The sequence below is a fragment of the Mizuhopecten yessoensis genome, unplaced genomic scaffold (assembly GCF_002113885.1).
Source record: "Mizuhopecten yessoensis strain PY_sf001 unplaced genomic scaffold, ASM211388v2 scaffold1689, whole genome shotgun sequence".
NCBI classification, from domain to species: domain Eukaryota; kingdom Metazoa; phylum Mollusca; class Bivalvia; order Pectinida; family Pectinidae; genus Mizuhopecten; species Mizuhopecten yessoensis.
In genome coordinates, this window is record NW_018404172.1 from 243,508 (window position 1) to 256,723 (window position 13,216).

At 36.0% G+C, this 13,216-nt stretch overlaps 1 protein-coding gene across 7 annotated transcripts in view; it reads right to left on the minus strand.

Annotated features, from left to right (window-relative positions):
- LOC110466609 (zinc finger and BTB domain-containing protein 17-like) overlaps positions 1 to 13,216 on the minus strand; it is a 147,837-nt gene that overhangs the window by 128,055 nt on the left and 6,566 nt on the right. For 3 of the 7 annotated variants that reach the window (XM_021523209.1, XM_021523203.1, XM_021523238.1), the window contains 2 exons: positions 2,634 to 2,831; positions 609 to 2,061 (listed from right to left, as the gene is read on the minus strand). The exons of 2 other annotated variants lie outside the window; for them this stretch is intronic. In XM_021523209.1, the coding sequence (XP_021378884.1) occupies positions 1,242 to 2,061; positions 2,634 to 2,831 (1,018 nt within the window). In that variant the 3' untranslated portion in view covers positions 609 to 1,241. Of the gene's footprint in view, positions 1 to 608; positions 2,062 to 2,633; positions 2,832 to 3,984; positions 5,247 to 5,626; positions 5,675 to 13,216 lie in introns of those variants that run through there. 2 more of the 7 variants (XM_021523260.1, XM_021523229.1) reach the window with 2 other exon arrangements.

Sequence of the window (13,216 nt, forward strand, 5' to 3'; positions counted from 1 at the left end):
AGTAAAACAGTCCTAGGCCACACAAATGTAACAAGTTACTTGTCCTTCTGTATAATTGCAACAGTATCAGTACATCAGTCCTAGGCCACAGAAATGTAACATGTTACTAGTCCTTCTGTATAATTGTAACAGTATCAGTACATCAGTCCTAGGCCACACAAATGTAACATGTTACTAGTCCTTCTGTATAATTGTAATAATATCAGTACATCAGTCCTAGGCCACACAAATGTAACAAGTGACTAGTCCTTCTGTATAATTGTAACAGTATATCAGTACATCAGTCCTAGGCCACAGAAATGTAACAAGTTACTAGTACTTCTGTATAATTGTAACAGTATCAGTACATCAGTCCTAGGCCACAGAAAGGTAATTTGTTACCTGTCCTTTTGTATAATTGTAACAGTAAAACAGTCTTATTATCATCATCATCATCATCATCATCAGTCTGGAAATGTGTACGGTACCTTTAAGAGATGAAAATGAAAACCTTCAGTGACAAGCTACAATGTAGATGGCACATGGTGCGGGAATACTACTTACAATGTATGTACAGGTAAAGTTTTACATGAAGGTGGAGGGGACATAAAAAAACAAGTAAACAGAAATGGGTCTATTCAAGTATTTAATGACATTTTAAATCAAACAATTTCATTTTCACTGTTACAATTACTTCAGCATCTTGAGCAGGATTCATAGTGCTACATATCTATCCAGACAGATATGTCCCTCGAAGGTTATTAGTGTGTCGGAAGGAGACAAACTGTTTCTTTGAAAATTCCATACTACAACAACTTTGTGAATTGAACCCTGTTGTCTGCATAGAAGGAAATGTTGACCAATGGGCAAAATCTGCCCAACTATCCAATACATTGAAGAGAAATTTTAACAAATCTCCAATATGTACAGTAATGTAGCGTTAAAAAAAAAAAAAACTGACTGTTGACAAGGATTTAGTCTATGAGACCCTCGTTACTCCTTTATGACATATCGTATGCAGAACCCTTATTATCAACTCGTTCACCCCTGAAATTTATAATGAACTGTTCCAACCTTTTAGTTGGAAGAGTTCAAATGTGTCTTCAGGGGTAAATGAGTTGAGTCCTCCTAATGAGATGGTCTCCTGCAGACCACTAATTGTAAGTCCTTCTCACATGTGTGAGTGGTCTGTAGACCATCATTAACTCATTCACCCCTGAGACACATTTGACCTCTTCCAATTCAAAGGTTTGAATAGTTCATTATGAAAGTTCAGGGGTGAATGAGTTGAACCCTGTATCCGACAGGGTCGTGAACACTGGTTGTTCTACAGTTGCAGATCCTTTATCAAACCCTCCTTCTGACAAAGTCATAAACACTGGCTGTTCAACATAGTCAAGTCCCTTGTCCAAGTCTTCTTCAGAAACAGTCACATACATATGCTGGCCTGATTCACGCCTTTTTGTCAGCCCCAACGCCCAGTGTTTGTTGACTATATGTTTATTAAGGGCTGACTGGTAGGTAAACACACGACCACAGCCATCCACCTCACAGGGATAAGTCTTTGATGAACTGTGTACTTTGATATGGTCGGTGAGAACCTCCTTACGCGAGAACCTTTTCATGCACCACTGACAGCGATACATTCCTTTTTTACCCTTAGGGACTTGATCACAGGTCATCAAGTGAATGGTGAGGTCATCACTACATTGGAAGGACAAGTCACAGTGGTCACAATGATAGATTTCTACCTTAATATGTTTAGACATGTGACTCTGAAAATCAGCCAGGTTTTGAAATCCATCTTCACAGATCTTACACATGTATCGGAACAATCCTGCATGTACAGTTTGTCGGTGGTGTTCGAGTCCCTGCTTCAAAACAAACATCTCGCCACATTTCTCACACATGTTGATTGCCTCCCCTTTTGGTGGAGCAGCGTGCTTGAAGGCCACATGGCGCCTCAGGTTATACATACGTGCGGTACGGAACCTACATCCTGGGTACTGACAGTCAAGGTATCGCTCCTTAACTTCACCAGTTGTTGACCTCTTTGTCTTCCTCACCTTACTTTTTTCTATTCTGAAAAACGTACCAAGGCTGCCTTTATGACCCATACCAATCTGATATAATAGTTTGTTCCAGGGAGGGAAGGTCATATTTTATTTATCTTAACATAGCAATATAACTGAACTGAGTCAATAGATATATAGTGTACTTTCTTGTCCTTCAAAACACAACTACCATACAAATTTTAATGGTTTTGTGACTCATAATTGACAATAATTTCTTAGGTAGGTCTTTTAGAAGGTTATTCGAATTCAAAGTTGCTTTGAAAGATTTCTAATACGGAAAATTTAGCAAGTTATTTAATCTCATCATCAACAGCTTTATTTGAAATTAACTTAGCAAGATGTCCAAGACACTTTTTCTAACTTCTCCATTTTTCCTCTATCCGTTTTTTAGTTTTTTTTTATAGATTTTATAAAAATAACATTTAGATCACATGTAACCTACAAGCTGACCTTAGATTTTTTAAAGAACGTAATAGGCAACTTTCTTTTTACATTTGAAACTTTTCAACAGACAATGCAGCATGCAGCATTGCCAAAAGGCGAGTAATGTTCCTTACAACATTATGATTTAACCAATACCTTTTGGGCGCCTTCTCCTTACACGGCCTCTGTAAGCGCTTTTTTGACGAAATATGTCGTAACGTCACATGTCGATTAAGGTTGAATAAGCGGCCACTTTGATAATGACATCCAGGTGCCTTACAATGGAACACACCAAGCCCGGCATTGTCGTGGGAAACAGACTTGTTCCTCTGCCTTATGTGTTTATTTTCAACTCTGAAAAACATGTACAGTGAAACCTGCTAGAATGGTATCCAGTATGGTAAGCTACTTATTATGTTATACAAAGTGCAAATGTTTTTATTTGAATTTTGTTTTTACAATGTTTAAAATTCTTAAAACAATATGCCATCTTAATTGATGATGTGACAACAAAATGTACTTCCATGAAGTTGGTTGACAGTGTGATTGTAGAGAAGTTAGTTCCTTAATTTTATACCCTTATTAGGTGATAACAAATAAATACGACAGGGCTGGGAAGAGTAATGAAGATTCCATTAGACAGGTTTCACTGCAGACACTTTTCAATAATATAACGTGCAATCTCACCAGCCAGATCTGGACAGGAATTACCTATAGATAGAAACGTTTTCAGGGATTCTTTGTTATCAAAGCATGTAAGCTTATAAGGTTAATGCTTATTCATCGTATTGTTCATGTTATGGTCCTCATGGCTTCATTTTAAACTTTCTTATATGGAAATACTTTGTTCATGTATGACCCATGCAAAGCTACTATGGTTGCATGAGAGTACAATTGTATGGTCTCTCTATTGCTGTAATTGAGTATGGTTATATATTTGTATGGCTCTTCTGTGACCTTCTGGTATGCTCTCGATGTAAATTGTATGGCTGCTTTTGTGTATGATTTAATTCCTTGCATGAATTACTACTTCCATGTATGGCTTATTTGTTTACAATCTCATTTTTCAAGGAGCACATACTTCATTGTTCTTAAGGATCCCTGTCCCAATGCACTCCATTTTTTTCGTATATAGAGTAACCTCCCCCTTTATTTTGTTTTGGAGATAAATGCAGCAAAATTCGGCCAGATCACTTCCGTTGACCAGGTACCCCAGTCGGTTAGAACGACAGAATAACAACCAAGGGTTGGAGTCCTGGTCTGGCCACACTGATTTTTCACAAACTGTTATTTTTGTTGAATCTATCTCTATTATTTTTCATAAATATCCTGCAAGTCATGCCAGAAAAGTCTGTTTCTGCTGCATAGTTACCCTTTTTGGTAATTGTGCTGGGATCATTAAGTTTATATTTTAGAACACCACAAAGACAAGTAACAGATAATTCATAATTCAATCAGGTTTCTTTATAAAGAGATCACAAGTACAGATATATAATAAAGATGTTTTATTCACATCAAAATCTGTCTCTTCTTTATAAAACTTCTGAATAAATATTTAGCAAAGAACACATTTCAGAACACAATGAAATCCATACTGGTATAAAACTATACCTGTATAAACAGCAACTAAGCATTTAAAAATTAAAACAGAAGAAATTGAAGTAAACCACTCATGAATACTTTTTATAATGAAATTTCTAAACAATCATGGTAATTTGCTTAATTTTACCTTTTTTAATTACTGAGGAGTATCAATGCAAAAAGTAAGTCCACCAGTTCTACTGGTGTTTGTGTATACACATAAATCTTAAAACCTAATTAAACAATACATAAAACTGGTTTTAGATATTATATATTTATACACTGACAGTGTAGCTGTTTAGTGACAAAGACAAATCCCTACTCAGTGTGGGGTCATTGTTAAGAGAATACTCATTGTCAATTCCTTTTATTTAGACACGAATGACTTACATTTAAAATAGTAAATCAGAATCCAAATATCACAACCAACAGAAGCTACTTGAAGCAGTGTCCACTTGACTTTGAGCCGTTATCATGCTTCAGTAGAAAGGTCCCAAGATACATGTAGGTCAGAGGGAGCAGTCATTTGTTAAATTATTACTGGTGAAATTATCTGTTGAATATTCTCCAGAGAAGTCATTTGTTGAAGGATTATACGATAATGGCAATGCACTTGTTGAAAGTTCCTCAGAGCAAATATTTCTTAAGATACTAGGGGAGAACTCATTGACCGAATCAGGGGACCAGTCATTTACTGTAATATTTTCTGAGCAGTCATTTGATGAGCTGTCTCCTTTAAATGTTACTTTCGACTCCTCACAATCAACATTAGAACAGTGGCGTTGAATGGTGGGACTAGATGTTGGTGGTTCTGTGTTATTACACTTAAAGCGGCTATCTAAATTAAGGCTGTTTCTCTTTAGGAAGGAGGAAAGCCAGCCATTTGATGCCTTGAACTCAGTGTTATTGGTCTCCTTAGCAATCTCCAATGCCTTTTCCCGGAGAAGCGGCCCCGAGATACGGATGCTGGCTGAGGATGCTATTAGTTGCTGTACCCATTGCCACAGCTGATTGTTGATGGCCTCATATTCGGTGCGACGTCCAATGCGTTTCCACTGGTTTTTGTCCGGTGTTATCTCATACACCTCTAGAAGTTTCTCTTTATATTTCAGAATTCTGAGGATCTGTGTACGGCCCACCTGGAAGTGATGAGCCAACATACGGGAACTGTAGCCTCCTTCTGACAGTCTGCAAGAGATCAGAGATTATACACAATGCATAAATGCATGACAGCAACATACATTCAATTATGGTTCAATAATGTAAATTATCTTCTAATTCTTTGTTTTTTTAAATTTTAAATCCCCCCCTCCCCCAACAATGAATTGTGAGTATAGTATTATAAATTTATACTGCAGAGATTTGAATGACATTGCAATGTTTATTAACCCAAACATGATAATATTGTACCTGCGTCTAATAAATGACAATGTCTAGAAAATCTGGCTATACAGACCTACAGCATACCTAGCAGAGTGTATCACTAACACATACTTACAGTACATGCTTTATATATATCTAAATGCTATATATATCCTACAATATTTGTCTAACCAGTTCGTACCTACCTGATCACTTCTATCCTCTGGTTCAGGGTCAGGGTCGTCCGCGGGGACCTGGTGACCGGAGAAAGCAAAAGTTCGTCATCAACTAGACTTCAAAGGTGAAACTTTAAGAGAGTGTAGGACAACTTACACCTCAAGTTGGTCATGAACTATTGTAAACCAAATAATAATTTGACCTTTACACTAAAAGTGTACAGCTCAGTAAGTAGAGAAATCATTACTGATGGGGGACTATGGATTGCTGTGCGATAGTTTGCCTTAGTTAACCTTTAGATTACAGTTTGTATGGGAGCGTGGGGTATTAGTTAGCCTATGGCTTACAGTTTCAGTTGATTTAGTTTAAAGAATAATGCCCCTTTTTGCACCAAGAAAGAATTATTTTAAAAGAACCTTTGTGTTTTTGTTTCACTTTATTCCCCATTTCAGAAATAAAACTGTTACTCAAATGCAGGATTATTACCCATCTGCACTGTTGTGACCAACCTGCTCATTGGAATATTCACTGAGAGTAGATGAACATGTGATACACACAGTTCTAGACAAAATAGAGAACACCAGCTATTCCGTCTTTGCGTATTGCAGAGTTATCTTCTCTTTTGAGCAGGTATTGATTGTAACGTCATTGGTTTTTGTGAGAAAATTACGTCGTTTTCTCAAAAATTGATGACGTTACTCTCACAAACAAATGATGTAACAATCAATACCTGCTCACAAGAGAAGATAACTCTGCAATACGCAAAGACGGAATAGGTAGTAGCTATTGACAGCATCCTGGAGCTGGTGTCTCACTCAGCTGACCACCCATGGCCAGTACACATGCTTTTCTCTTGTTGACTCTACACAAGTCCTGATAACCTTAACTTCTAGAACATGTACACTGTAAAACCCCTCCTTGTTCACACTGAGAAAACCATGCCCGACCACCCACACTGTTCTCTACAACTAATTAATGTACACCATATTATTGTTATTGTCAGACTACTTCAGATATGGACCATATCAGCTCTATGCAGCGGGTAGAAGGTAGACAATTCTATCACGAGTTTTTCCAAACACACACCATATATTTCATGACTATTACAACACAACATGGTAAGGAGGATAGACACAACATGTACAGTATATATGTAGCAATGATGAAATATGATTTGAAAAAGAACTTAAACAACTCATTCACCCCGAAGACACATTTGAAATATTCTAATTCAAAGGTTGGAATAGTTCATTCAGAAATTGCAGGGGTGAACGAGTTATAAAATTTCAATACTTGCATTATTGGGGACTAATGTCCTTAATGACCCATCAAGTTATTTAAGACCTACATATCAACTCATATCCAGATTACAATGGGACACATGTTTCTGCATAACAGTATCAACAGTATATATATATTTGTATAAACATAAACTGTAATGATCATGAATTAAGTTGAAAGTTTACCAACAAACTAAACATATCAACATTTTCCAATCTCACGCAACCATTAACATAAGTTTTATTCTAAGAAACTCCATCAGCTAAGTTTTAAAAGCACAAATCATTTAACAAAACATTGAAGCAATAACTCGAAGAATACACAACTAACTGATGTAGACAGAACATAATTTGTATTTTTTCTAGCCGTACATCAAACCAGACTCATGGAGTCATGGCACATCATGAACCAACTTCTACATTAGTTTCCACTGTGGTAACTTGTGATCCAATGTTCAACAACAATACATGTATGTCATGGACAATATTCCTTTATCGTCTTCACATTTCTCAGTATCATGTGATACCATAGGGGGAATGTGAAACAGCGGAGACCATGTGTGAGAAGGGAGGCAACTCTTTATTCTCAAACCTTTTTTTTTTGCTACTCCTAGTGTCAGTAGTTCAAAAATAAATAAACTCATTGCTACTGAATATTTAAGTATTATCTAAATCTGCAGTCTATATGTACCGGTATAACTTCAGCACTACATGTATCAAGTTAGTATCAGTGCTATGCAACAAACTATTAAAAAGGAATACTAAGTTAAATTAAAATTTTGTTACACATCATGTTTGTAATTTAATCCATAATGTGATATTTTTGTAATACTTTCAGATTATATGGCTGTAATTATAAGAAAATATGACTTAAATGCTGAAAATTTCCACAAGATTTTTTTTTAATTCCTTTCCAAAGAGAGAAAATCAGACTTGATCCATTTTGTGTCACTGTGAAAAAGATATAGGTTAAAAAAAAAAGTTTATTAATTTTTTAAGATATTATTCGCCTTTAATTGCGTGCTTAGATAATCTAATTCCATGCCTTCAATCTAAAATAAAACTAACAAAAATTCAAATCAAAAGTAGCCTCAGTGATGATTGATAATTATTATCCCTGAGTTTGAATTCACCGTAAATCATATTTTATGTAAAAATAATAATAATATATATATATATATATTTTAAACATTTTTTGGCAGTGAAATATCGGATTCAATCAACTTCATAAAACTGATATCTTTCACACTTTGACAAATATCAAAAGTTATATTTTCACAGTGTGAAAATATCAATTTTTGATATTGACCAATCATAACAGTATCTTTTATTCGCTGCATTTAACTCATTCACCCCTGAAGACACATTTGAACCCTTTCAAATCAAAGCTTGGAATAGTTCATTATGAAATTTCAGGGGTCAATGAGTTAAAGGCAACAATGTTTTGTTCAGATTCAAATGAGGCGACGGTAGAATAAGTGGTTGTTATGGTAAATGTTTGGTATACACACTTAGGTATTTACATAAATATACAATTGATAACATTTTTATGAGCAATAATACCAGAAAACAGCAAAAATGTTGGAATTGCGTTGAGTATCCCATTCAAAATGGCGTGCAGCCTTGTTGTCAAGTGTGACGTCATTAGGATATGGGGCTAATTATTACACTCCTGATTCCCACCCTTTTTAATACATTACATTTTTCATGTTTTATGCTTTAAAAATGTAGTAGAAAATGTAATGGTGTCTTCAGTAATAACAAATATCCTCTATATATTTTAAAAGATCCCACATTTCAAATATAAATGGCAGTAAAACACATTTGAAAGGAAAAAGACGAATTTATAAACCCTTCGAAATAAATTGGGAGCACATCACGTCTCACAACTTGGCCATTCCCGTGTCGGCGACCGTTGGAGACATTCTGAAGGGTTTGCTGTTCTAAAAACTGCATAACTGCGATGCTAAATACTTTTCTTGATCACTTGAAATTCTTAAACATCTAACCATGAAAGTTACACAAATACAATATCTCGTTTGAAGTGATCTGAAAGGCTGAAAATCGGCACTTCGACATGGTGTTTCAAGGCGTTACTTATTTTCTAATAAAGCATAAACTTACCGGATGTATTTATGCTTGCTACGGTTATGGAAAAGGTAAATGAAAACCATGCACACTTATTTAAATATATTTATCCCATAAATTTGTTGGATGCAGCGTTTGAACAAGGTAATCAGATCGGCTTAATGCACCGACAAAATGTACGTGTGCAAGACGACCACCTTTGTGTGACTCGCATATCAGACTTTTTTATCAATGTCAATTGGTCATCCAATTAACTTGACCCCGCTGTCCATTAATGTAACACGAATTATAACACCTGATGCCATTTGAAGCTTGTTAATTGACTTTACAACTTTGACAAAAGCATTAGCTCGCAGTCGTACAGAGGGCGCTGATCGGTGACAACCCTGATATGTTTACACAATCGGTGTCAGCCACAATACATATGCGAGCAGACAGATCGTTTTTTGGAACAAAGACACAGATTTTCCCCATTTTTAAAAACTTAGTAGTCAATTTAGTAGCCACATCGTACTTTTAGTAGCCAATAAAAAATGAAAGTAGCCATACCGACAGCGCGAGCCCCGATACTGGTCCACCAACTGGTACCCAATTAACTTACTGAAATGCAGTACATGTACATGGGAAAGTGTACATATACAGGTGTACACTGGATAAAAACTTACATTAAGACACGTACCATAACTGCACCTATGAAATTTGGTAATAGAACAGATACAGTATGCCAATTACGAAATACAAAGCAATAAAGAACATTGTAACGGTTTCAAATAGATAGTTAAATACAGGGACTTTTATAAATTAAAGAAATTTATGCTCTTTGTATCAAAAACAAATAATGACATAAACAAGAGATCCCAGAGGGATCTTGGCACCCACCTTTGTACCATCTTCATTAGTTCTTTGTCAGTACGATCTTTTCTCTTCTTTCCTCTAATCTGTTTGATCGAGTCATGTTAACAGTAAATGCACCTTGAGGTAACTTTTGATCTAAACTTAATACTGATGTGTATGAAAGCCAACCTTCAAAGTGAGTTTGTCATTTCACATATTTACTAGTACAGTACTTAACGTGAAAGAAATAGAATCGTTCATTGCAATATGAGAAAGATCTGTTTAGTTCTTCTTTTAATCCATTTTGTTTTTATGATCAGTCTCAAAATATAACATGCACATCGAGGGATCAAGGGAAACCTACATTTGAAATTTGAGAAAGATCCCTCCCGTACTTCCTGAGAAATAGCGATAACAAACTTTCACTATCAAAATCCAAGATGGCTGCCTGTCGGCCATGTTGTTTATCCGATTAATCTCTAAAATTGCTTTGCACAGTTGGGACCAAGGGGAACCTACATATAAAATTTAAGAAAGATTCCTCTTGTTCTTCCGGAGAAATAGCAGTAACAAACCTACACTAATCAAAATCCAAGATGGCTGCCTGTCAGCCATGTTGTTTATCCGATCAGTCTCAAAAGTTGCCCTGCACAGCTAAGGACCAAGGGGAACCTACATATAAAATTTGAGAAAGATCACTCTATTGTTTCTTGAGAAATACTGATAACAAGAATTGTTTAAGGACGGACCACGGACGCAAGGTGATTTGAATAGCCCACCATCAAATTATGGTGGGCTAAAAACTGAATGGAGTCATTTGTTATTGTAATCACACAACGTACCAGTTTTGTAGATTACACCATATTATCTTATGTCTGTCATGTGTATTGTTTAAAGTTGATCTTGAAATAGCTCAGTGCTACGCAATTACATTTTATATAACATATATCCTTTTTGATTTTGTTGCTATCAACGAATAATGAATAATTAGATAATATAAACTACTACTGTTGTCATAAAAACTGAAGTTGTCCTTATAACCATACTAAGGTATGTTATTTCAGCACAAACTCAAATCTGTTTGTCATATAATCTGGCTGTACATCTACATCCCAACTTCCAGATCATCTGATCATGAAATCAATACAAGTCGTATTTTCAGTATTTCTGGGTAGCTTACGGTAAATTTACTGTCATTATTTCACACATAGATCCTATCATTATCAATATAAGGCAATCATACATAAGTAAATTTTAAAGCTCAAACAAAGGTCCAATTGTTTAAGAAGGAATACCAATTTCCTAAATATATTCTGGTATTGCAAAATTTCACTTGTGCAATTTCACAACAAAAATTGACAAATATACCAGTTTGGTATGGGGGTACTAGGTGTGGTATATGATGGTACCAGCTAGGTATGATGGTACCAGGTGTGGTAGGGGGTACCAGGTGTGGTATGGGGGTACCATGTGTGGTATGGGGATACCAGGTGTGGTAGGGGGTACCATGTGTGGTATGGGGGTACCAGGTGTGGTATGGGGGTACCATGTGTGGTATGGGATACCAGGTGTGGTATGGGGGTACCAGGTGTGGTATGGCGGTACCAGGTGTGGTAGCCTAGGGGGTACCAGGAATGCAGTGGGTAATCGAAATACATATGTGTGGCGCTAAGTTACTGTCCCTGCCTATATCTGGAGTAGCGCCACTGATTTGTGGTATAGCGAATCAGTAAATTGAACACCAGAAAACGATGACTTCCATTCAAGCAGTGACAGATGACGAAATATTCAGGTAAGTTATCAGATTACAATTTTTCATTATACACGGGTATATATACTAGCTTACTAACCAACTATGATTTGGTCACTGGATATGTTTTAGTTTGTCAGGCTTAGGAAGATAATCAGACCTGTACTACTCCCGCAAGCCAATGTTTACATTTTCATGTGGTTAATGCCAACCAAATTAGACTTACTTCGGAACACTTTCGACACGCAATGGATCGGTCTTTGTATGAAACACACAGTGTCAAACATCTAGTGTTTATAGTTGAAATAACAAGGTTTTTGGCTGTTCTGTGCTTTTTTGAAAGCGATGGCTGCATGGGGTGGAGGCGATGTTCGTATTACGCCTCGATCGAGCGCAAGTATTTTGCTGTTTATCAGTTGTCTTGAGATTTTGTTAGGTAGACAACTTCAGCCATCAGAATGTCACAATTCTTAGAATAATTGAACAAACTCAAAGCTGTCATGGAACATTATTAGCTGATACCCACACAGCTAAGGACCCATGCAAATCTTTCTGAATGATATATCACTCTAGTAATTGGGGATTTGATTTTAGAAATAGACCTTCATGTCTAAGTCAGTGGGGAAAAAGTTTACATAATATTAATGATGTATACTGTTTGAGGAAATTATGTCTAAATAGGGCACTCCATTCATCTTTTTACACCCAGCACCCTTATAAAATCACATATGGTTGCTTGAATTATTCTTAAGAAAACTGAAGTAAGGGTAAATGAAGCTTGTTAGTTCAGCCCCAAAAAGTGTTAAATCACAGTCCTGGAATCACAAATGATACAGAAACTGAGCAGACCAGTTCTACTTCATATTTGTCGTCAAACACAAGTGTTCATAAATCAGAGATTCGTGTTCAATGGTACCTGTGTTGTCAGCAAGTTGGATCTATCATACCATGGAACACAGTCCTTCCCAGCAAAATGATCATCTCCATGACGTTTTTACTGTTAATCATTTCAATCTCGCAATATTTGTATTTTTGTGATCGTTCACATAAACAATACATTCAGCATTGTCTCATAAATATTCAATTCACAATTCAATATTAAGAGATCAAAAAGCGGCCCATTAGTATTCAATGCCGTCACTTTCAAAGTAAGTAAATATATCAAATTCATTAAACAACACTAATATTTAGCCATCAGTGATTTTGTTGTTTGCTCAGTTTTACAGCCGAATACAGGCTGTTTCCCCTAGCTAAAAAAGGTGCCTTATTTTCCCAAAATGACCAATAAATGAGCAACATATGTCAATAAAAATAATGCTGTATTTTCCCAATTAATAAAGGAACAGGCTGTTGAAATATTTTTGGTAAAAAACCCACACTGGGTTGTAATCTTGCTGAACGAGCTGTTCCGATGCTGCACCAACCCATCAACTAAAACTATGATCTGAAAATCACGAGAATGAAATGATTTACAGTACTGTGTGTTTTAATGTTATTAAAGTCATCAAAGTTATACCCGTCTGTGTTCATCCATCTTGGCTCAAATTGTTCATCTTTGTACGTATACATGTTCTGAAGAAAATGTTGTAGTCAGAGATTGATATCAGTTAGCTGTCAGGGTTTAGACAAATTCTTTGGTCATGATTTCAAAAAATATCAAGTGCAAT